At 45.6% G+C, this 24,391-nt stretch overlaps 1 protein-coding gene across 1 annotated transcript in view; it reads right to left on the bottom strand.

Annotated features, from left to right (window-relative positions):
• LOC137537252 (uncharacterized) overlaps positions 1–23,909 on the bottom strand; it is a 1,269,057-nt gene extending 1,245,148 nt beyond the window's left edge. Inside the window, exons 1-5 of the mRNA XM_068259342.1 lie at positions 23,656–23,909; positions 23,444–23,566; positions 21,414–21,511; positions 20,936–21,302; positions 7,513–8,446 (exon numbers count right to left, since the gene is read on the bottom strand). Of these exons, the coding sequence (XP_068115443.1) occupies positions 7,513–8,446; positions 20,936–21,302; positions 21,414–21,511; positions 23,444–23,528 (1,484 nt within the window). The 5' untranslated portion in view covers positions 23,529–23,566; positions 23,656–23,909. The remainder of the gene's footprint in view (positions 1–7,512; positions 8,447–20,935; positions 21,303–21,413; positions 21,512–23,443; positions 23,567–23,655) is intronic.
• Positions 23,910–24,391: the final 482 nt, after the last annotated feature.

Here is a 24,391-nt window from a genome sequence, read left to right as displayed (position 1 = left end):
ACCATCTCTATTAGTGACACAGCTACACATCAGGCTTTATTCTTACAGCATAGATGTTATTTAGTATATATAAGAGATTCCTGTGTACACATCATATATACAGTCACAATCAGATATGTATATCTGACCTTAAAAATACTCCCCTGCTTTATTGAAGCAGCACAAGTAACTAATTTTGATTGGTTTATTTCATTTTTGTGGACTAAGCACAGCTATTACTGTATATATACATTATTTTTAATGACTATTATCTGAGAAATAGAACATTTTATCATATTTTCTATTTTAATTACAGTTACAAATTCATTAGGAGTCGGAGTCGGTGCATTTTTTCACGACTCCGACTCCAGGCACCCAAAATTGCCCGACTCCACGACCCCGACTCCGACTCCACAGCCCTGAAAAATATACCCCAAAACACATTATACTACTTCTCCTGACTACGGCGGTACCACATGTGTGGCACTTTTTTACACCCCAAGTACGCTAAGGGGCCCAAAGTCCAATGAGTACCTTTAGGATTTCACAGGTCATTTTGCGACATTTGGTTTCAAGACTACTCCTCACGGTTTAGGGCCCCTAAAATGCCAGGACAGTATAGGAACCCCACAAATGACCCCATTCTAGAAAGAAGACACCCAAAGGTATTCCGTTAGGAGTATGGTGAGTTCATAGAAGATTTTATTTTTTGTCACAAGTTAGCGGAAAATGACACTTTGTGAAAAAAAAACAATTAAAATCAATTTCCGCTAACTTGTGACAAAAAAATAAAATCTTCTATGAACTCACCATACTCCTAACGGAATACCTTGGGGTGTCTTCTTTCTAAAATGGGGTCATTAGTGGGGTTCCTATACTGCCCTGGCATTTTAGGGGCCCTAAACCGTGAGGAGTAGTCTTGAAACAAAAATAACCTGTGAAATCCTAAAGGTACTCTTTGGACTTTGGGCCCCTTAGCGCAGTTAGGGTGCAAAAAAGTGCCTCACATGTGGTATCGCCGTACTCGGGAGAAGTAGTACAATGTGTTTTGGGGTGTATTTTTACACATACCCATGCTGGGTGGGAGAAATAACTCTGTAAATGGACAATTGTGTGTAAAAAAATCAAAAGATTGTCATTTACAGAGCTATTTCTCCCACCCAGCATGGGTATGTGTAAAAATACACCCCAAAACACATTATACTACTTCTCCCGAGTACGGCGACACCACATGTGTGGCACTTTTTTGCACCTTAACTGCGCTAAGGGGCCCAAAGTCCAATGAGCACCTTTAGGCTTTACAGGGGTGCTTACAAATTAGCACCCCCAAAATGCGAGGACAGTAAACACACCCCACAAATGACCCCATTTTGGAAAGTAGACACTTCAAGGTATTCAGAGAGGGGCATGGTGAGTCCGTGGCAGATTTCATTTTTTTTTGTCGCAAGTTAGAAGAAATGGAAACTTTTTTTTTTGTCACAAAGTGTCATTTTCCGCTTACTTGTGACAAAAAAATAATATCTTCTACGAACTCACTATGCCTCTCAGTGAATACTTTGGGATGTCTTCTTTCCAAAATGGGGTCATTTGGGAGGTATTTATACTATCCTGGAATATTAGCACCTCATGAAACATGACAGGTGCTCAGAAAAGTCAGAGATGCTTCAAAATGGGAAAATTCACTTTTTGCACCATAGTTTGTAAACGCTATAACTTTTACCCAAACCAATAAATATAGGCTGAATGGGGTTTTTTTTAATCAAAAACATGTTTGTCCACATTTTTCGTGCTGCATGTATACAGAAATTTTACTTTATTTGAAAAATGTCAGCACAGAAAGTTAAAAAAATCATTTTTGTGACAAAATTCATGTCCTTTTTGATGAATATAATAAAAAGTAAAAATCGCAGCAGCAATCAAATAGCACCAAAAGAAAGCTTTATTAGGGACAAGAAAAGGAGCCAAAATCCATTTAGGTGGTAAGTTGTATGAGCGAGCAATAAACCGTGAAAGCTGCAGTGGTCTGAATGGAAAAAAAGTGCCTGGTCCTTAAGGGGGGTAAAGCCCACGGTCCTCAAGTGGTTAAGAGTTCTCCCCCCTCCTCAAAGGTAGAACCTGTTCAATAATTTGAAAGAGCAATTGACTGACAGTATGATTGGCCTGTTTAAAATGAAAAGGGGACAGCCTGATCAACTAATTCCTCCCTAATTGCATGCTTATGGGAAGAGAGTCTCACCTTCATTTTTTGGGTTGTTTGTCCAACATATAATAGTCCACAGTGACATCTGAAGGCATAAATGACTTAAGTCGAATCGCAAGTGAAACATCCTTTGATCTTAATTTGGTAGCCCTGTAGGGATGGACTATCTCATCACCCTTAATCACTGCATGACAGTGAACACAATTCATACATGGATATGTGCCCCTACGCCTACTGTGAGACCTTTCCCATATCAGCATGAACTAGTCTGTCCCTAAGGTTAGGAGCTCTTCTATAGGACAATAGTGGAGGGTTTTGAAATTCCTGAATATCAGGAAAACTGGCAGACAATTATGCCAATGTTTTTTTGCCTATTTTAGCAATCTGATTGCTTTGGGCATTGTAAGTAGTCACTAGTGGAATCCTATTAGTCATATTGGATCTTGATGAAGTAAATCTCCTCTTTTTGTTGAGTTCTCTGCATGGCTTTATCTAAGATCTCCTCTGGATACCCTCGCTGTCTGAATTTAGTCTGCATCTCTCTCATCCTCTCCTCTCTGCATCTCTCATCCGTCACTACCGTCTGCACTCTTTGCAATTGGCTAATGGAAACAGCTCACTTAGTGGCTTCTGGGTGAAAACTCCCATATTGTAGCAGGGAGTCAGAGATGGCCTTAAGAGTATGTGAGGCCTGGGGAGAGTGTCATATGCGGGGCCTAGAGCCATAAGTGTAGGCCATCTACCATACCACCATGCTCACGGGCTTGTCCACTTCTAATGCAGTACGCCTTATTATTGTTTATAAATAATTAAGTTTGTTAAAGGCCACTAAGCTAACCAATAAACAGGGGCAGGGTGATATGTGTTGTGCTTGTTGGCCTGACTTTGCTGGCTGACTCTGATTCTATTGGTGGTATTGTAGAATCTTTACCTGTTTAGCAAATTCCAAAATATGATGCTCCTGAGTCCTGTGAGAGGTAGATTGTCGCAGACTCACAGTGGTCAATGGTATTTTGCACACCCATGGCCGGGAGTGCTATGTGCATGACGTAAATGGTGATGTCAATACGCAGGGCACTCTCGTCTGTGGGCATGCAATCAAGGATGCGTGCGCAGCTGGGTCAGCACCTGAGCATGAGCCGACCAGGAAGAACGAGTGCAGTGGGCATTACTTTCAGGTACGGGGCCTGGGGCGATCGCCCCACTTGCACAACCCCCCCAAGGCCGCCTCTGAGGGAGTTAACATCCGTCGGCTTCAATTTACCTTCTGCTAATCTAACCACTGTGTCCAAAAAACTAATTTCAGTTTTAGAAGTATGAACAGTGAGTCTAATATGCCCACATTCTTCCAACAAGCAGCTGACAAGGGACTCAAGGGCCGAAGGTGGCCCCGCCCACATGCAAAAAATATCATCTATGTATCTATACCAATGGAGCGTGTGCTTTTAAAAAAAAGTTTATTGGTGTAAACATACATCTCCTCGTACACGCCCATGAAAATATTAGTGTAGGATGGGGCCACATTCAACCCCATCGCTTTCCCCCTCGAATCGAAAATAATTGCAGCCAAGTACAATCTCCAATTATGCACATGGAAATTCAACTTGTGAACATGAGAAATCTGAAGCAGTTTCCAAAACATATTTCACAGCCTCTATTCCTCCCTGATGTGGTATGGAGGTAGAGAGGCTCTCGGATTTCCGACCATTTTCTGAGGTGTAGGGTGTATTTCCGTTTGTTTTCCGTCCGTTTTCCAAGGTTGGTTGGGCGGATTTCTGACTTCCTCCGCATTGGTCGCCAGACTGTAGGGGGTGGAGTGGACATGGTTTCCACTCCCCCTTACCCCTCATCTCGCAGTTCCCCACCAGGTCCCCCGCTTCTAGTGGCCTGGTGGGTGGGACTGTGATGTCAACAGTCTGGTTCAATGCCATGCAGTATATCCACAGTTAAACTGGTGATGCAGGATGAGGGTGTGTCTCTGGAGACACTAACCAATGGGGTAATAGCAGCTTCAGTTCCCCATCAGGTCGGCTGTTTGCTGCCCCTCTCTGGGCTATATAAATGGAAAATTCTGTGTAACTTGTCAGTCTGCATGCAGCAGAGCTTAATAAAGGAGCGCTGCTCCGAAACATCGCATTTATGCTGTGTGCCTTCCAAAGAATAAAAGAGCTTATTCAGATCAATGGTACCGGTCTTCACCCTTCAACTTTACTGACTGGTCCTGAGTGCTGTTGGGACCAACCAGGCACATCGTACTGCGTATTGGTGGAAGAACTCTGCTTACTCCTACTACATAGGTACACACTCTCACATGCACTAGCACGCTCGCTCTCTCTCTCTAACGCTCACACATGCACATGCACTAGCATGCTCTATCACACACTCGCACATGCACTAGCACGCTCTCTCTCACACACTCGCACTGGAACGCTCGCTCTACACTCGCACATGCACTAGTACACTCTCCCACACACTCGCACATGCACTAGCACGTTCTCTCTCTCTAACACGCTCACACATGCACTAGCACGCTCTCTCTATCACACACTCACACATGCAGTAGCACGTTCTCTCTCTCACACTCGCACATGCACTAGCATGCTCTCTCTCTCACACGCTGACACATGCACTAGCACGCTCTCTCCCACACACTCGCACATGCACTAGTAACTCTCTCCCACACACTCGCACATGCACTAGTACGCTCTCTCTCACACACACTCACACATGCACTAGCACGCTCTCTCCCACACACTCGCACATGCACTAGTAACTCTCTCCCACACACTCGCACATGCACTAGCACGCTCTCTCCCACACACTCGCACATGCACTAGCACGCTCTCTCCCACACACTCCCACATGCACTAGCATGCTCTCTCCCACACACTCCCACATGCACTAGTACACTCTCTCTCACACACTCGCACATGCACTAGCACTCTCTCTCTCACACACTCACACATGCACTAGTACACTCTCTCCCACACACTCGCACATGCACTAGCACTCTCTCTCTCTCACACTCGCACATGCACTAGCACGCTCTCTCCCACACACTCGCACATGCACTTGCACGCTCTCTCCCACACACTCGCACATGAACTAGCACTCTCTCTCTCACACACTCGCACATGCACTAGCACGCTCTCTCCCACCCACTCGCACATGCACTAGCATGCTCTCTCCCACACACACACATGCACTAGCACGCTCTCTCACACACTCACACATGCACTAGCACGCTCTCTCTCACACACTCACACATGCACTAGCATGCTTTCTCTCACACACTGACACGTGCACTAACAAGCTCTCTCTTACACACACACATGCACTAGCATGCTCTATCCCACACACTCACACATGCACTAGCATGCTCTCTCTCACACACTGACACGTGCACTAAAACGCTCTCTCTCTCACACTCACACATGCACTAGCCTGCTCTCTCGAACATGCACAGTATAGAGCTGCCCCTCTTTGAGAGCACTTCCAAGGTCTCTCGCAGCGGAGGATTTAAATGGAGAAGCCTGCAGGAGAACGAGGAGCAGAGAGGCTCTATAGGACTCAGAGCCTTTCCTCTTCTAAGGTATCATATTTTTTAAAATCGCTTCAGAGTCACTTTAAGGCTTGTTGATGTACCGGGTTGTGTGTTCATGGACCCAGGACTGTGTTGGCGACCACTAGTCAGTATATTGTGCAGGAGATGGCTGCAGGTCATTGTCAGTGAGCGCTGAGGACTACAGACCATTGCCCTGATATCTTGTGGTTGTGGATACAGGAACCTCTGGCAAGCTTGCATCATCCAAGATATTGTCTAATGTAGGAGTGGTTTCCTCTAATCTCAGACCTCAGTGTTTAAATTGCTGTGTTGTCACTGTGTGATAAATAAGTGGGCTTTGGGTTGCAGTTTGGGCACTCGGTCTGTTGCATGGATAGGGCAGTGCCTCCTATTCCAGCACATAGTTCTACATCAGCAATAAGTGTGGGACCAGAACCTTCTTATGCTGTGTGTACAATGCAGCGTTTAGGCCATCAATGCCGGGGGGTTGTGTATTTTGTAGATTATTAATGATGCCCCAAAGCTCCACCTCCTCGACATTGGCCTCAAGGAAAGCTCTGTCACCAGAAGATATCAGCAAAAGTGCAGACAATGATTTATGTATGTTGTAATCACACAAGACACACTTGGAGATGCATCAGATTTTCATTCCAATAGGATTTATTTTGTTACATAACACAGAATCATTTCCAGCAACAGCTTCCCACATTTGTCTATAGCAGTGATTGTAACACATAACAATAACCTGTCTCCCTCTCCACCCCAGAATTCCTGTATCTCACCTCCAGCCCAAACACCTGTATCCAATCATCTCCTAATTTACATTTGGGGTGCAGCACTGAGGCATTGGGGTGTCTATAGCAGTGATTGTAACACATAACAATAACCTGTCCCCCTCTCCACCCCAGAATTCCTGTATCTCACCTCCAGCCCAAACACCTGTATCCAATAATCTCCTAATTTACATTTGGGGTGCAGCACTGAGGCATTGGGGTGTCTATAGCAGTGATTGTAACACATAACAATAACCTGTCCCCCTCTCCACCCCAGAATTCCTGTATCTCACCTCCAGCCCAAACACCTGTATCCAATCATCTCCTAATTTACATTTGGGGTGCAGCACCGAGGCATTGGGGTGTCTATAGCATGTGACTGTAACACATATAACAATAACCTGTCCCCCTCTCCACCCCAGAATTCCTGTATCTCACCTCCAGCCCAAACACCTGTATCCAATCATCTCCTAATTTACATTTGGGGAGCAGCACTGAGACATTGGGGTGTATCTGCATTATTTGTGCTGGAGTATAATATGTCCTGGGAATACATCTGACTTATAATACCTCATGATTTGCTGCTGTCATATTTATAGTATTATCAGGTAATATAGCTGCCAGTCTTCCTCTGTGAGGGCGTAACAATATAAATCCGTAACGTTACCCATAAAATTCTGTAGAGAAATCAGGAGATGCCTGGAGGAGCCAGTCACAGTGACGACTGACAGTGAGCTGCATATTATCACACGCTGCACTAGCTTGTGCCAGAATCCCGCATAGTGATGCTTCCTGGGTCTATCTGTGAAACATGAAAATTCACCTACATTTTATGTACTACATGTACCAGCAGTGTTTATCTCATCATGTCACCTCAGCTCAGGGACTTTACACAGCAATGCACTGAGCAGCATGAGAGAGTCCGCAGAATTCTATGCAATACGCTGCCATGTGCATCTAGCATAAATGAAAGATTAGAAAAGAGCACTTAACACATTGTGTGAGATCTCTCATGTCTGGCAAGATGTGATTTACGTACAAAACATTTCCCACACTCAGCACATGAATAGGGCTTCTCACCAGTGTGAGATCTCTCATGTGTGGCAAGCTGTGATTTATGCCCAAAACATTTCCCACACTCAGCACATGAATATGGTTTCTCACTCGTGTGAGATGTATAATGTAGGGCAAGATGTGATTTACGTGCAAAACATTTCCCACACTCAGCACATGAATAGGGCTTCTCACCAGTGTGAGATCTCTCATGTGTGACAAGATGTTCTTTTTGCCTAAAACATTTCCCACACTCAGCACATGGATAGGGCTTCTCACCAGTGTGAAATTTAGTATGTTGGACAAGATGTGATTTTTGTACAAAACATTTCCCACACTCAGCACATGCATAGGGCTTCTGACCAGTATGATATCTCTCATGTTGGACAAGATGTGATTTAAGTACAAAACATTTCCCACACTCGGCACATGAATAGGGCTTCTCACCAGTGTGAGATCTCTCATGACTGACAAGCTGGGATTTCTGAACAAAACATTTCCCACACTCAGCACATGAATAGGGTTTCTCACCAGTGTGAGATCTCTCATGACTGATAAGCTGTGATCTCTGAACAAAACATTTCCCACACTCAGCACATGAATAGGGTTTCTCACCAGTGTGAGATCTCTTATGTCTGCTAATACTTGACTTCCATACAAAACATTTCCCACACGTGGAACAGGAATGAGACCCTCCAGCAGGGGGAGAGCTGAGCTGGGTATGAGGCCCCTCAGGGTTAGACAGGTGAGGAGAGTCTGGGGGAATATTTGGGGTCACCAGGATATCTGCAGGAGACTCTTGTCCAGTGACATCATCATCCATTGTGGATACAGAGAGACGAGTCTCTGAGAGGTTCCTGATGCCGGGACTCCGCCCTGCAAATAGAGAAACATCATCACTTCCTGTTAGAGAATTCTGGGGGGAGGAGCAATTATCATTTGGGAGGGTCAGTGAGCTGCTGATAATACGAAGTTGATGCAAAGTTTATGCAGATTAGAAACAAACCAAATGCAGCAGCTGCATAACTTTACATATAATTAGCATACAAGTCAGCGTTATTTGCATGTCACTGACCCTCCCTACAGCTACAGCATTGGCCATACATGGAAAGCAGTCAGCACCTTGGTGTTCACACTGGTGGCTCGCGCTCCTCTCTCATCTCCTTACCGGTAAGCGCGCACTTACACAATTGTTGTGGCGGTTCTACCTCCCTGATTATATCACTGCAGTGCCATTCTTTTCCTCTCCACTTTGGGCGATTCTCCTCTTCCGGCAGTGTCCGGTCCGCTACTCCTCTATTGGCACTTTCTTTTCCACTGTAATGATCTGCTCAGCTGTCTGCACGGGCAGACAGCTGTTTGTTCATTCCTTAGCTCTGAATGCTGCAGGTCTCTGGAAAAGAGACCTGTCTTCGCTTTGCAGGTTTCAGAGTTGTTTTGCTGAGGAATTTGCATACACTTGTCATGCAAATTGCCTAGCTGCCTCCTTTGAAGGCCTGCAGTATAAAAGCCATGTGCTCCCAGAATCCTTTGCTGGTCATGATGGTTTGTTACTGCTAAACACTCCTAGAGTGTCACCCTTGCCTGTTTGGTAAAGATTATCAGTCGGATTGTATTATCTGTTTTGCCTTGTTCTGTCTCTCTGTCTCGATTGTCTTGTCGCCAGCGGTGGTCGACAGGTAATCGTTCTGTCTGTCTGGGAGTGTAGGCCAGAGCTGCGGTTGCTACTGGCTGCTCCATCTGCTTGGATCGCACTTGCCCTAGTGGTAGTGGCAGTGCCTCCTTCTGTATTCTGCCTTGGGGGTGCTAGCCAGAGCAGCGGTTGCTACTGGTAGCCCCATCTGTTTGTCTGTCTGGATCGCATCCGCTCTAGCGGTAGTTCCTTCCGTGTTCTGTCTGGGAGTGTAAGCCAGAGCTGCGGTTGCTGCTGGCTACTGCTTCTCCTTGTCTTGTCTGCTACGAACGCTTGCTGTAGGCTCGGTGAGGTTAACTGTTTAGCAAGCGTTCGCGTTCTCTATTTTGTGTTTGTGTGTCATTGGTTAGTTAGGGTGGCACGCTTATCACTGGCCGCCTAACGCGCGGTGATCGTGCTTAAATGCGTTCGCTGTTGCGAATGAGTGCAGTGTTCGTGTTTAGTTAGCGTTTGTTATTTTCTGTATTGTTCTGATTCTTGTTTGCTGTGCCTTTGCTACTCTCGTGCTCTGTCCTTCTCAGTCTGGTGTCTGTTGGCAATCGCCATTCTTGCGATTGCATTCACGCTTTCTTTCCGTTGATGTGTGTTCACCGTCGCTGGGGGGCGACTAGATTGGTGAACACACATTCTGTCTGTCCCTGTGCTATTTCTCTTTGAGGGCTATCCAGCCCTGCTTGATCCTGCTCGTACAATTCCCATCTGGCATCTGTGGCAGTGCAGAGGCAGTGCTCGTCTGCACTCCACAGCTCCATCTGCCGGTGGGAATTGCCCTCTACAGGTGCATTGCACCTAACCTGGGTCCTCCAAATTACACGTTTGTGGAGGATTTCCGCAGTGTCAGCGCGCATCTGGTGCGCCGACCACGGAAATATACCCGCAATCGTTACATCCACCTCCTTAGTGTGCACGGTCCCTTGTTCTGCAGAAACTCTCCTACCTCTAGCACTGCCCCTCATTCATCTCTACCTTGATCCCCAGGGCAGGAGATGTGTTTGTCCCTTTGGACGTATTACCTGTCATACTGTATTAGATATATTTTATATGGAGCTTAATATTATTGGATTCATTGAGGCTTTGCCATCCAGGTGTTCTTATTTTTAATACGTTTTTATTCCTGTAATATTATACTAATAAAGGCTATTTTTGATTTGACTTATTTAGTTGTGGAGCGGTTCTTAAAGGGCCAGCTTGTTCTTTGTTTGCAATACAATGTGGAGTCACTTACACATTCTTATTACCATTGTTTCCTCGTGTCACTCATATGTCCCTTGTAATGTCCCTTTATCTCTCTCTTGTTTGGCCAGTAGCACTTTGTCACCCTCCTACCCCCCCCCCCCCCATTCTGTGTACAGTAATGTACAGTGACCATTATCAGCTTATTACAGGCCAGTAACCCTAAGTCACCCCCAACTGTGACCAATATGTGTACAGTAATGTACAGTGACCATTATCAGCTTATTACAGGCTGGTAACACTAAGTCACCCCTACTGTGACCAATCTGTGTACAGTAATGTACAGTGACCATTATCAGCTTATTACAGGCCAGCAACACTAAGTCACCCCCTACTGTGACCAATCTGTGTACAGTAATGTACAGTGTCCATTATCAGCTTATTACAGGCCGGTAACACTAAGTCACCCCTACTGTGACCAATCTGTGTACAGTAATGTACAGTGTCCATTATCAGCTTATTACAGGCCGGTAACACTAAGTCACCCCTACTGTGACCAATCAGCTTATTACTGGCCGGTAACACTAAGTCACCCCTACTGTGACCAATCTGTGTACAGTAATGTACAGTGACCATTATCAGCTTATTACAGGCCAGTAACACTAAGTCACCCCTACTGTGACCAATCTGTGTACAGTAATGTACAGTGACCATTATCAGCTTATTACTGGCCGGTAACACTAAGTCATCCCTACTGTGACCAATCTGTGTACAGTAATGTACAGTGACCATTATCAGCTTATTACAGGCCGGTAACACTAAGTCACCCCTACTGTGACCAATCTGTGTACAGTAATGTACAGTGACCATTATCAGCTTATTACTGGCCGGTAACACTAAGTCACCCCTACTGTGACTAATCTGTGTACAGTAATGTACAGTGACCATTATTAGCTTATTACAGGCCAGTAACACTAAGTCATCCCTGCTGTGACCAATCTGTGTACAGTAATGTACAGTGACCATTATCAGCTTATTACAGGCCAGTAACACTAAGTCATCCCTACTGTGACCAATCTGTGTACAGTAATGTATGTTAGAATTGAAGTATGATATGCTTTAATTTCTAGGCCTCAGTTACTTTAACTGAGGTTAGTTAAAGGACTTGATTTGCAGAGTCTCCCTTTAAGGAGCATTTCGAGGAGCACTGAAGGACACTGTGATTCGGACTGCACAAGGCCATCAGCTACTATGTACAGACATAGAGGCAGTCTTTTCTGTAAACATCGAGTGTTTTCATATTTCCTAAAGGTAAACAATAGCCAAGTGCATTAAACAAATGTTCTTCTCAGAAGAAAGGACAGGTCACTGGAAAATGGAATTTCCCAGGGCATGTGCAGTAAAGACTGTACTTGTCATGATATCAAGGGTTCTTGTCAGCCAATAGCAGGCGATGAGTTATCGATCTGTCCCTGCTCAGGTGATGTCACATTTAACTCTTTAGAGGTCAGTATAAGAAGAGCCAACATGGGCTCCCGAGAGACTACTTCTGACTGATGACTTTATTCACTCCTGTTTCTACTTTCATTCTACATTATCTGTATGCTGTACATAGGCTAAATGCAATTAGCATAGATGCAACAAAGAGAAGCCTGATCTAGCTATTAGAGATAGATCAAGTATGCAAGGAACGCATAATATTCTACAGACCATTTTGCTTTGCCAAGATTAACCTGTAACAAGATATTGCTACTGAACACATCTGTATATTTGTTTTACAAATAAACTCTTGAACTTTTGACGTCTACGAAGTTCTATCTCCTATGCTGTGTGCTGTGATGAGTGTCAAGTTATCACACTTCCTGTGATATGGTGCCGAACGAAGGTGTAGTGTTATTGCCAATAGCAACCAACAAATATTTAATACAATGTATAGTGACCATTATCGGCTTATTACAAGGCCAGTAACACTAAGTCACCCCTACTGTGACCAATCTGTGTACAGTAATGTACAGTGACCATTATCAGCTTATTACAGGCCAGTAACACTAAGTCACCCCTACTGTGACCAATCTGTGTACAGTAATGTACAGTGACCATTATCAGCTTATTACAGGCCAGTAACACTAAGTCACCCCTACTGTGACCAATCTGTGTACAGTAATGTACAGTGACCATTATCAGCTTATTACAGGCCGGTAACACTAAGTCACCCTTACTGTGACCAATCTGTGTACAGTAATGTACAGTGACCATTATCAGCTTATTACAGGCCGTTAACACTAAGTCACCCTTACTGTGACCAATCTGTGTACAGTAATGTACAGTGACCATTATCAGCTTATTACAGGCCGGTAACACTAAGTCACCCTTACTGTGACCAATCTGTGTACAGTAATGTACAGTGACCATTATCAGCTTATTACAGGCCGGTAACACTAAGTCACCCCTACTGTGACCAATCTGTGTACAATAATGTACAGTGACCATTATCAGCTTATTACAGGCCGGTAACACTAAGTCACCCCTACTGTGAGCAACCTGTGTACAGTAATGTACAGTGACCATTATCAGCTTATTACAGGCCAGTAACAGTAAGTCACCCCTACTGTGACCAATCTGTGTACAGTGACCATTATCAGATTATTACAGGCCGGTAACACTAAGTCACCCCTACTGTGAGCAACCTGTGTACAGTAATGTACAGTGACCATTATCAGCTTATTACAGGCCAGTAACAGTAAGTCACCCCTACTGTGACTAATCTGTGTACAGTAATGTACAGTGATCATTATCAGATTATTACAGGCCGGTAACACTAAGTCACCCCTACTGTGAGCAACCTGTGTACAGTAATGTACAGTGACCATTATCAGCTTATTACAGGCCAGTAACAGTAAGTCACCCCTACTGTGACCAATCTGTGTACAGTAATGTACAGTGACCATTATCAGATTATTACAGGCCGGTAACACTAAGTCACCCCTACTGTGAGCAACCTGTGTACAGTAATGTACAGTGACCATTATCAGCTTATTACAGGCCAGTAACAGTAAGTCACCCCTACTGTGACCAATCTGTGTACAGTAATGTACAGTGACCATTATCAGATTATTACAGGCTGGTAACACTAAGTCACCCCTACTGTGAGCAACCTGTGTACAGTAATGTACAGTGACCATTATCAGCTTATTACAGGCCAGTAACAGTAAGTCACCCCTACTGTGACCAATCTGTGTACAGTAATGTACAGTGACCATTATCAGATTATTACAGGCCGGTAACACTAAGTCACCCCTACTGTGAGCAACCTGTGTACAGTAATGTACAGTGACCATTATCAGCTTATTACAGGCCAGTAACAGTAAGTCACCCCTACTGTGACCAATCTGTGTACAGTAATGTACAGTGACCATTATCAGCTTATTACAGGCTGGTAACACTAAGTCACGCCCTACTGTGACCAATCTGTGTACAGTAATGTACAGTGACCATTATCAGCTTATTACAGGCCAGTAACAGTAAGTCACCCCTACTGTGACCAATCTGTGTACAGTAATGTACAGTGACCATTATCAGATTATTACAGGCTGGTAACACTAAGTCACCCCTACTGTGAGCAACCTGTGTACAGTAATGTACAGTGACCATTATCAGCATATTACAGGCCAGTAGCAGTAAGTCACCCCTACTGTGACCAATCTGTGTACAGTAATGTACAGTGACCATTATCAGCTTATTACAGGCCAGTAACACTAAGTCACCCCTACTGTGACCAATCTGTGTACAGTAATGTGCAGTGACCATTATCAGCTTATTACAGGCCAGAAACACTAAGTCACCCCTACTGTGGCCAATCTGTGTACAGTAATGTACAGTGACCATTATCAGCTTATTACAGGCCGGTAACACTAAGTCATCCCTACTGTGACCAATCTGTGTACAGTAATGTACAGTGACCATTATCAGCTTATTACAGGCCAGAAACACTAAGTCACCACTACTGTAACCAATCTGTGTACAGTAATGTACAGTGACCATTATCAGCTTATTACAGGCCAGTAACACTAAGTCACCCCTACTGTGACCAATCTGTGTACAGTAATGTACAGTGTCCATTATCAGCTTATTACAGGCCAGTAACACTAAGTCACCCCTACTGTGAGCAACCTGTGTACAGTAATGTACAGTGACCATTATCAGCTTATTACAGGCTGGTAACACTAAGTCACCCCCTACTGTGACCAATCTGTGTACAGTAATGTACAGTGTCCATTATCAGCTTATTAAAGGCCAGTAACACTAAGTGACCACTACTGTGAGCAACCTGTGTACAGTAATGTACAGTGACCATTATCAGCTTATTACAGGCTGGTAACACTAAGTCACCCCTACTGTGACCAATCTGTGTACAGTAATGTACAGTGACCATTATCAGATTATTACAGGCTGGTAACACTAAGGCCACCTACACACTTGAGATAAAAGTATTTGGAAAAGGCAAGATCACAGACCAATTTTACCCCCTTCCATGTAGTATGAGAGCCACACCTACACAGTCTATTCTATGGAGCTGCACTCCCCATCAGATAAAATCTTTGCAAGATGCTGCACACAAAGATGCTGTACACATTCCAAAGATCAGTATCTGCAAAAGATCCGTTCCTGCAAAAGATAGTCTATGATATCTGCAGATCCTCATACACACCTTGTTTAACAGACATTAATCTGCAGATTAGATCTACCAGGATGGATCTGCAGATGAATGTCTGTTAAACAAGGTGTGTATGAGAATCTGCAGATATCATAGACTATCTTTTGCAGGAACAGATCTTTTGCAGATACTGATCTTTTCAATGTGGACCCCATCTGTGTGTGCAGCATCTTGCAAAGATTTTTTTCTGATGGGAAGCTCAGCTCAATAGAATAGACTGTTAGAGAATGGCACTCATACTACATGGAAGGCTGTGTGAAGTTGGCCCCCCTACAATCAGCACAAATCAAAATGTTAGTGTGTTTGGTTAGTGCTACGTTTGTGCCCATTTGTGCCGCAAAAATAAAGATTTGTGCTGCTTTTGTTTTGAAGTTAATAGAAATTATTTTTTTCCAGTCTATGACATCACCCAGCCCCCCTACAACAGCGCACAAACACCAAAGTGGTATAGTTGGTTAGCGCTGGGTTTGTGCCCGTTTGTGCTGCAAAAATCACTGCTCTATCTGTTATCGTTTTTGAGATATTAAAGGTTTTTATAAAGGTCAAAAGTTCACCCAGCCCCCCCTACAACAGCGCACGGACACAAAAATGGTATGGTTGATTAGCGCTGGGTTTGTGCCCGTTTGTGCTGCAAAAATCACTGCTCTGTTATCGCTTTTGAGATATTAAAGGTTTTTATAAAGGTCAGAAGTTCACCCAGTTTCATTCACACAGCATTCATTCACTTCACTATTGAGATGTTTCTGGTCTATTTAATGTACAGGTAGTCCCCGGTTAACAAATGAGATAGGGACTGTAGGTTCGTTCTTAACCTGAATCTGTTCTTAGGTCAAAACTCTGTGCCATCTCTGTCCCCTTTGCCTCCAGTGTCCCTTTCTGCGCCTCTGTCTCCCTCTGTGCCTATTTGTCACCTTCAGTGCCTTTGTTCTCCCTCTGTGCCACTCTATGTCCCCCATCTGTGCCTCTCTATGTCCTCGTCTCTGTTTGTACCTCCTCTGTGCCTCTGTTTGTACCCCCTGTGCCTCTGTACCCCCTGTGCCACTGTACCCACCATCCCTCTGTGCCTCCGTTTGTACCCCGTGTCTCTGTATCCCCTCTGTGCCTCTGTTTGTACCCCCTGTGCCTGTGCTTGTACCCCCTCTGTGCCTCCACTTGTACCCCCTGTCCCTCTGTTTGTACCACCTGTGCCTCTGTACCCCCTGTGCCACTGTACCCCCTGTCCCTTTGTTTGTACCCCCTGCGCCTCCGGTTGTACCCCCTGTGCCTGTGCTTGTACCCCCTCTGTGCCTCCGTTTGTACCCCATGTGGCTCTTTGCTCCCTGTGTGCCATAGGTAGAAAACCAGCATTAGCCCTACTGCTCAATAATTACTTAACTCAAAACATAACTGCTTGATCCCTGAGTGCCGGCTGTGGCAAAGAGGGTCAACTTCTCTGTATCGCTGTATCACCCCCTGTGCCTCTGTACCCCCTTTATTATTATTACTTAGTATTTATAAAGTGCCATCTTCCGCAGTGCTGTACAGAGTATATAGTGTTGTCACTAACTGTCCCTCGGAGGAGCTCACAATCTAATCCCTACTAGAGTCCTATGTATGTATCTTATAGTGTATGAATTGTAGTCTAGGGCCAATTTAGAGGGAAGCCAATTAGCTTATCTGTATATTTTTGTGATGTGGGAGGAAACCGGAGTGCCTGGAGGAAACCCACACAGACACGGGGAGAGCATAGAAACACCGTGCAGATGTTTACCTGGTTGGGATTCGGACCGGGGACCCAGCGATGCAAGGCGAGAGCGCTAACCACTATGCCACCCCCTGTGCCTCTTCTTGTACCCCCTCTGTGCCTCCATGTGTACCCCCTGCGCTTCTGTACTCCCTCTGTGCCTCTGCTTGTACCCCCCCCCCCCCCGTGCCTCTATTTGTACACCCTGTGCCTCAGTTTGTACCCCCTGTGCCTCTGTACCTACATTCAGTGTCAGACTGGGAGCTGGAAAAACTGAAGAAATCCACCTGCTGGCCAAGCAGCAGTAACCCTGAGTTATCATTCCCAATAGAAACCTGCAGCAAGTCCTCACTGTGAGCAGCAACACCTGATTACTGCTGCTTGGTCAGCAAGGGCATTTCTTCAGCTTTTCTAGCTCCCAGTCGGACACTGAACGTAGGTACAGAGGCACAGGGGGTACAAACTGAGGCAAAGAGCGGGTATAAAGAGAGGCACAGGGGGTGGCGTAGTGGTTAGTGCTCTCGCCTTGCAGTGCTGGGTCCCCGGTTCGAATCCCAGCCAGGTCAACATCTGCAAGGAGTGTCTGCGTGGGTTTCCTCCAGGCACTCCAGTTTTCCTCCCACATCCCAAAAATATACAGATAAGCTAATTGGCATCCCTCTAAATTGGCCCTAGACTACAATACATACACTACATGATATATACATAGGACTCTAGTAGGGATTAGATTGTGAGCTCCTCTGAGGGACAGTTAGTGACAACACTATATTCTCTGTACAGCGCTGCGGAAGATGGCACTATATAAATACGAAATAATAATAATAAAGGGGATACAGAGGCACAGGGGGTGATACAGCAATACAGAGAAGTTGACCCTCTTTGCCACAGCCTGCACTCAGGGATCAAGCAGTTATATGGGATTCAAATACACAATGAGCATACACATGACCTGTCTACCACTTGGAGGATGTTAGTTTCACTAACAATTTGCAATTTGTTAGGTACTTGTCCCTCCCACTGCCGAAGAAGTCTTTCCTCCATGGGAGGGGACCTAACACTAACTAAATTCTACCTATGCATATGCATAGCCTGGGCGCGCTACCAGTAAAATTGAGAATTGCTCAAAAAAAGTGGGATCAGCGCATCACCAGGCCGCCTCTGAATGGCCCCAGCTCAGAGATGCGCTGAGCCCCCCCAGAAACTGCAAACGCACCTTGAACCCAAACAGAGGCTCTGCATATACACCAAAGGAAAACTATTAAGTGGGAGTGAATCCCATGAGTGGGGTGTGCACTTTTTTGCAGGTAAGCACTTATCTGTTTTTAAGTAGCGCTGTTCATTTCTTTGCTATGTTTGATTGATTTATTTCTGGTCAGCTGCTCCCACCTAATAGTTTTCCTTTGGTGTATATGCAGAGCCTCTGTTTGGGTTCAAGGTGCGTTTGCAGTTTCTGGGGGGGCTCAGCGCATATCTGAGCTGGGGCCATTCGGGGGCGGTCTGGTGATGCGCTGATCCCACTTTTTTTTAAGAAGTTATAAGAGTTGAGTAATTATTGAGCAGTAGGGCTAATGCTGGTTTTCTGCCTATGGCACACAGGAAGTAAAGAGGCACATGGGGTACACATGGAAGCACAGAGGGGGTACAGAGGCACAGAGGGGTACAAACGGAGGCGCAGAGGGGGTACAGAGGCGCAGAGGGGGTACAAACGGAGGCACAGAGGGGGTACAAACGGAGGCACAGAGGGGGTACAAACGGAGGCACAGAGGGGGTACAAACGGAGGCACAGAGGGGGTACAAAAAGAGGCACAGAGGGGGTACAAAAAGAGGCACAGAGGGGGTACAAAAAGAGGCACAGAGGGGGTACAAAAAGAGGCACAGAGGGGGTACAAAAAGAGGCACAGGGGGGATACAGAGGAACAGGAGGTACACACAGAGGCACAGAGGGACAGGGGGTACAAATGGAGGCAAAGAGGGGGTACAAACGGAGGCACAGAGGGACAGGGGGTACAAACGGAGGCACAGAGGGGATACAGAGGCACAGAGGGGGTACAAACAGAGGCACAGAGGGGATACAGAGGCACAGAGGGGATACAGAGGCACAGAGGGGATACAGAGGCACAGGGGGTACATACGGAGGCACAGAGGGACAGGAGGTACAGTGGCACAGGGGGTACAGAGGAACAGGAGGTATACACAGAGGCACAGGGGGTACAAATGGAGGGACAGAGGGGGTACAAACGGAGGCACAGAGGGACAGGGAGTACAAACGGAGGTACAGAGGCATAGGGGGTACAAACAGAGGCACAGAGGAGGTACAAACATAGGCGAGGACATAAAGAGGCACAGATGGGGGAAATTAGAGGGGCACAGAGGGAGAACAAAGGCACTGAAGGTGACAAAGTGACAAACAGACACAGAGGGAGACAGAGAGGCGCAGAGGGGGACACTGGAGGCAAAGGGGGGCACATAGGAGGCAAAGGGGACAGAGATTGCACAGAGTTTCAACTTCAGAACAGATTCAGGTTAAGAACAAACCTATCCCTATCATTTGTTAACCGGGGACTACCTGTACATTAAATATACCAGAAACATCTCAATAGTGAAGTGAATGAATGCTGTGTGAATGAAACTGGGTGAACTTTTGACCTTTAAAAAAACCTTTAATATCTCAAAAACGATAACCAATAGAGCGGTGATTTTTACAGCACAAACGGGCACAAACCCAGCACTAACCAACTATACCACTTTGGTGTTTGTGCGCTGTTGTAGGGGGGCTGGGTGATGTCATAGACTGGAAAAAAATAATTGCTATTAACTTCAAAACAAAAGCAGCACAAATCTTTATTTTTGCGGCACAAATGGGCACAAACGTAGCACTAACCAAACACACTAACATTTTTATTTGTGCTCATTGTAGGGGGGCAACTTCACACAGCCCTAGATAAGGGCTCCATGGACCATGCGGCCGGTATAGCTCATTGTGTGAAGCCCCATGCGGCCGGGGCTCTGCATTCTGGCTATCCCAGCCTGCATGGGAGACAAGGGGTTAGGGCCTGTTTCCACTACACGCAGATTCTGCATGCAGAAAACTGACTCCAATGAATGCCTATGGGAAATCTGCATCAGAAAAATCGCGTTCAGTGGAAACAGGCCCATAGACATTCATTAGAGTCAGTTTTCTGCATGCAGAATCTGCGTGTAGTGGAAACAGGCCCTTACAGAGGCTCGTGAGGGGGGAACCCATGTCATTTTTTTATATTTCCCCTCACTCTGAACATATATAAAACAATAAAAATAAATAATTTATATAAATGTTAATATATTATCTGTCATTTTACTGCAGTAACTTTGCTACTTTTTTACTCTAACATTGATTTTCTCAAATACTATAAAGTCTTTATAAAAAATGTGTTTCCTCTTGTCGCACTGTCCTTCTTAACATATTCTGGGGCTTTGGTATTAACTGCTTAAGTCGGCAGCCATTAAAACATTTCCTACACTCAGAACAAGAACTTTAAAAATGTTTTCTTAAAAACTATTCGAACGCCGGATTTTTACAAAATAATTCTTGTTAAATGTGATCGGCAAAAAGCCCTTGTTCACCAGGAACTGTACACCAGAGAACTGTTCGGGCCATCTCTGACAGCCACACCAGCAATAAACATACACATTAAAGGTGCCCATACACTCGTCAGATTGGCAGCAGATAGATAAGAAATGCATCTGATGATCTATCTGATGCGTTTTTAGAACATTTTTTACCAGGATAGAATTCCAATAGATTTCAGTTTGAAATCTATTGAAATTCGATCTGATGGCATTTTTTTGCCATCAGATTTCCATTAAGGCCAATGCAAACTGATAAGCAATCTCATCAGATCGACCTAAATTTTCCACCCTGCAAGTTCGATGGAAATCCATCGAAATCGATCGAAATCGGCCATCGATCGGTCGATTGGCCAACCGATTTGCAATCGATTGATCGATCGGGATCGATCGGTCGGCCAGAAAATCGGCTGAGTGTATGGGCTGCTTAACTCTATATTTCTGCCGATTACTCACCTGTTCTGCCCTCTGTAACATTGTCCTCCTCTTTACATGTCCTCATCATGTCACCCTCCTCCATAGACTGCTGATCACTCCTCACATACTTCTCTTCTTCCTCCTCTTTAATTGTCACCATCATGACACCCTCCTCCATAGACTGCTGATCACTCCTCACATATGTCTCTTCTTCTTCCTCTTTACTTGCCCTCATCATGTCACCCTCCGCCATAGACTGCTGATCACTCCTCACATATGTCTCTTCTTCTTCCTCTTTAATTGTCCTCATCCTGTCACCCTCCTCCATACACTGCTGATCACTCCTCACATATGTCTCTTCTTCTTCTTCTTTAACCACAACACTTACATGTATCAGTTCTCCGTCCTAAGTTCACAAAATGAGAGATAATTTGAAAGTTAAACACAGATAACAGAATGTGCAGAAGGTAAAAAGTCAAACAGTTTGCAGTGTCTGGTAACCCTCAGTCCCACCTACCTGATAATGGTGGGGCGTGGGGTGACCTTCCTGTGGACAATCCTTGGAATAAAGAGGACCTGTACATCTCTCTGATGGGTTCATGTTACTGGATACATCTGTAGGAAACACACACACACACTGACTGAATACATTGTCTCTATGTGTTTATCAGATGATGGGAGATCTAGGTGGACAATCCTGGGAATAAAGAGGACCTGTACATCTCTCTGGGGGGTTTCTGTTACTGGATACATCTGTAGGAAACACACACACTGACTGAATACATTGTCTCTATGAGTTTATCAGATGATGGGGGATCTAGGTGGACAATCCCGGGAATAAAGAGGACCTGTACACCTCTCTGGTGGGTTTCCGTTACTGAATACATCTGTAGGAAACACACACACTGACTGAATACATTGTCTCTATGTGATTATCAGATGATGGGGGATCTAGGTGGACAATCCCGGGAATAAAGAGGACCTGTACATCTCTCTGGTGGGTTTCTGTTACTGAATACATCTGCAGGAAACACACACACTGACTGAATACATTGTCTCTATGTGATTATCAGATGATGGAAGATCTAGGTGGACAATCCTGGGAATAAAGAGTACCTGTATGTCTCTCTGGTGGGTTTCTGTTACTGGATACATCTGTAGGAAACACACACACTGACTGAATATATTGTCTCTATGTGTTTATCAGATGATGGGGGATCTAGGTGGGCAATCCTGGGAATAAAGAGGACCTGTACATCTCTCTGGTAGGTTACGGTTACTGGATACATCTGTAGGAAACACACACACTGACTGAATACATTGTCTCTATGTGTTTATCAGATGATGGGGGATCTAGGTGGGCAATCCTGGGAATAAAGAGGACCTGTACATCTCTCTGGTGGGTTTCTGTTACTGGATACATCTGTAGGAAACACACACACTGACTGAATACATTGTCTCTATGTGTTTATCAGATGATGGGGGATCTAGGTGGACAAAGATTTTATTACATCTTTTCATGCAACAAAAGTTAATACACCTCTAAATAAAAAAAAAATCAAGATTGTTCCCATTTGGTGCTATCCCTCTCACACTCTCTCATACTGGTCACTGGAAGCTCAGCATGGCTCCTCAGGTCAGAGAACTCTCTGAGGAGCTAATAGAAGAATCCCTGCTCTAAATAAAGATGGCCTAGGCTATAACTCCATTAAATCAGTCTGTGTGGCTGTTGCCCCAGAATAAATCTTCTTCTAAAGATGATGCACAAGAAAGCCTGCAAACAGTTTGCTGAAGACCAGCAGACTAAGGACATGGATCACTGGAACCTCCTGCGGTCTGATGAGACCAAGATAAATGTATTTGGTTCAGATGGTGTCAAACGTGTGTGATGGCAATCAGGTGAGGAGTACAACGACAAGCGTGTCTTGCCTACAGTGAAGCATGGTGGTGAGAGGGTCATGGGTTGGGGCTGCATGAGTACTGCTGGCACTGGGGAGCTAAGTTCATTAAGGGAGCCATGAATGCCAACATGTACTGTGACACACTGAAGCAGAGCATGATCCTCTTCCTTCAGACACTGGGCTGCAGGGCAGTATTCCAGCATGGTAATGACCCCAAACACACCTCGAAGATGATCACTGCCTGGCTAAAGAAACTAAAGTGTAGAGGTGCTGGACTGGCCAAGCGTGTCTCCAGACCTAAACCCTATTGTGCACCTGCGGGGCATCCACAAGTGGAAGGTGGAGAAGCGCAAGGTCTCTAACATCCCCCAGCTTCATCATGGAGGAGGGGAAGAGGATTCCAGTGGCACCTGTGACGCTCTAGTGACCCCCATGCCCAAGAGAGGCAGTGCTGGAGAATAATGGTGGCCACACAAAACATTCACACTTTAATCAGAACGTTGACACTCTTTCCTTAAGGATGTACTCTTTGTTGTGAGAGCCTGCATGTGTTTATCAGAGGATGGGTGGGGGGGAGGGGCGGCTGTATCTAGACAGACCCCAAGTACTGCTCTCTCCTGTACCGATAACGAAAGTCTCCTCTTACCCGGTGATGTGAGGGTCGGCTGATTCTCCATCATGGCGTCCTTGTAGAGGTCCTGGTGTCCTTCTATATACTGCCCCTCCTCCATGGAGAAATAGATGAGACAATGAGCCTCCTTATAGGAACCTGCCACACAGAATGATACAGTCACCACCATACAAATCACTAGCTGTCACTGGATACTGTCCCATAATTCCTGCTAATGCTCAACTCACCCCGTGAGCAGATCAGTGAGGATGTTGTGGGCTTCTCGTGTCTCTCAGATATCAGGGGGTGAGGTGGGGGCACTGCAATGGTCACCAGACTTTACAGAAGGGAGACTCTGTATGGAGAGACTGAAGGTAAGGTCATGTGACACTTCCAGAATCCTCATCTCTCCAGTCACGTCTAAGTCTGCTGTCATTAAAGCAGGGACTGTCTATCCGCTTAGTTTGAAAGATAGGGGATGTACAGAATGTCCTCTATGCTATACACTTTCCCACCCCAATACCTGCCCTCCTCCACTATGTGCTCCTCCCCTCCCCCACTATGTGCTCCTCCCTCACCCCAATACCTGTCCTCCCCTCCCCCACTATGTGCTCCTCCCTACCCCAATACCTGTCCTCCCCTCCCCCACTATGTGCTCCTCCCCCACCCCAATACCTCACCCCACCCCCACTATGTGCTCCTCCTCACCCCAATACCTGTCCTCCTCCCTCACCCCAATACCTGTCCTCCCCTCCCCCACTATGTGCTCCTCCCCCACCCCAATACCTGTCCTCCCCTCCCCCACTATGTGCTCCTCCCCCACACCAATACCTGTCCTCCCCTCCCCCACTATGTGCTCCTCCCTCCCCCCAATGCCTGTCCTCCCCTCCCCCACTATGTGCTCCTCCCTCCCCCAATACCTGTCCTCCCCTCCCCCACTATGTGCTCCTCCCCCACCACAATACCTGTCCTCCCCTCCCCCAC

Source organism: Hyperolius riggenbachi, chromosome 10, assembly GCF_040937935.1.
Source record: "Hyperolius riggenbachi isolate aHypRig1 chromosome 10, aHypRig1.pri, whole genome shotgun sequence".
Lineage (NCBI taxonomy): Eukaryota > Metazoa > Chordata > Amphibia > Anura > Hyperoliidae > Hyperolius > Hyperolius riggenbachi.
This window is presented reverse-complemented; position numbering and strand designations above follow the sequence as displayed.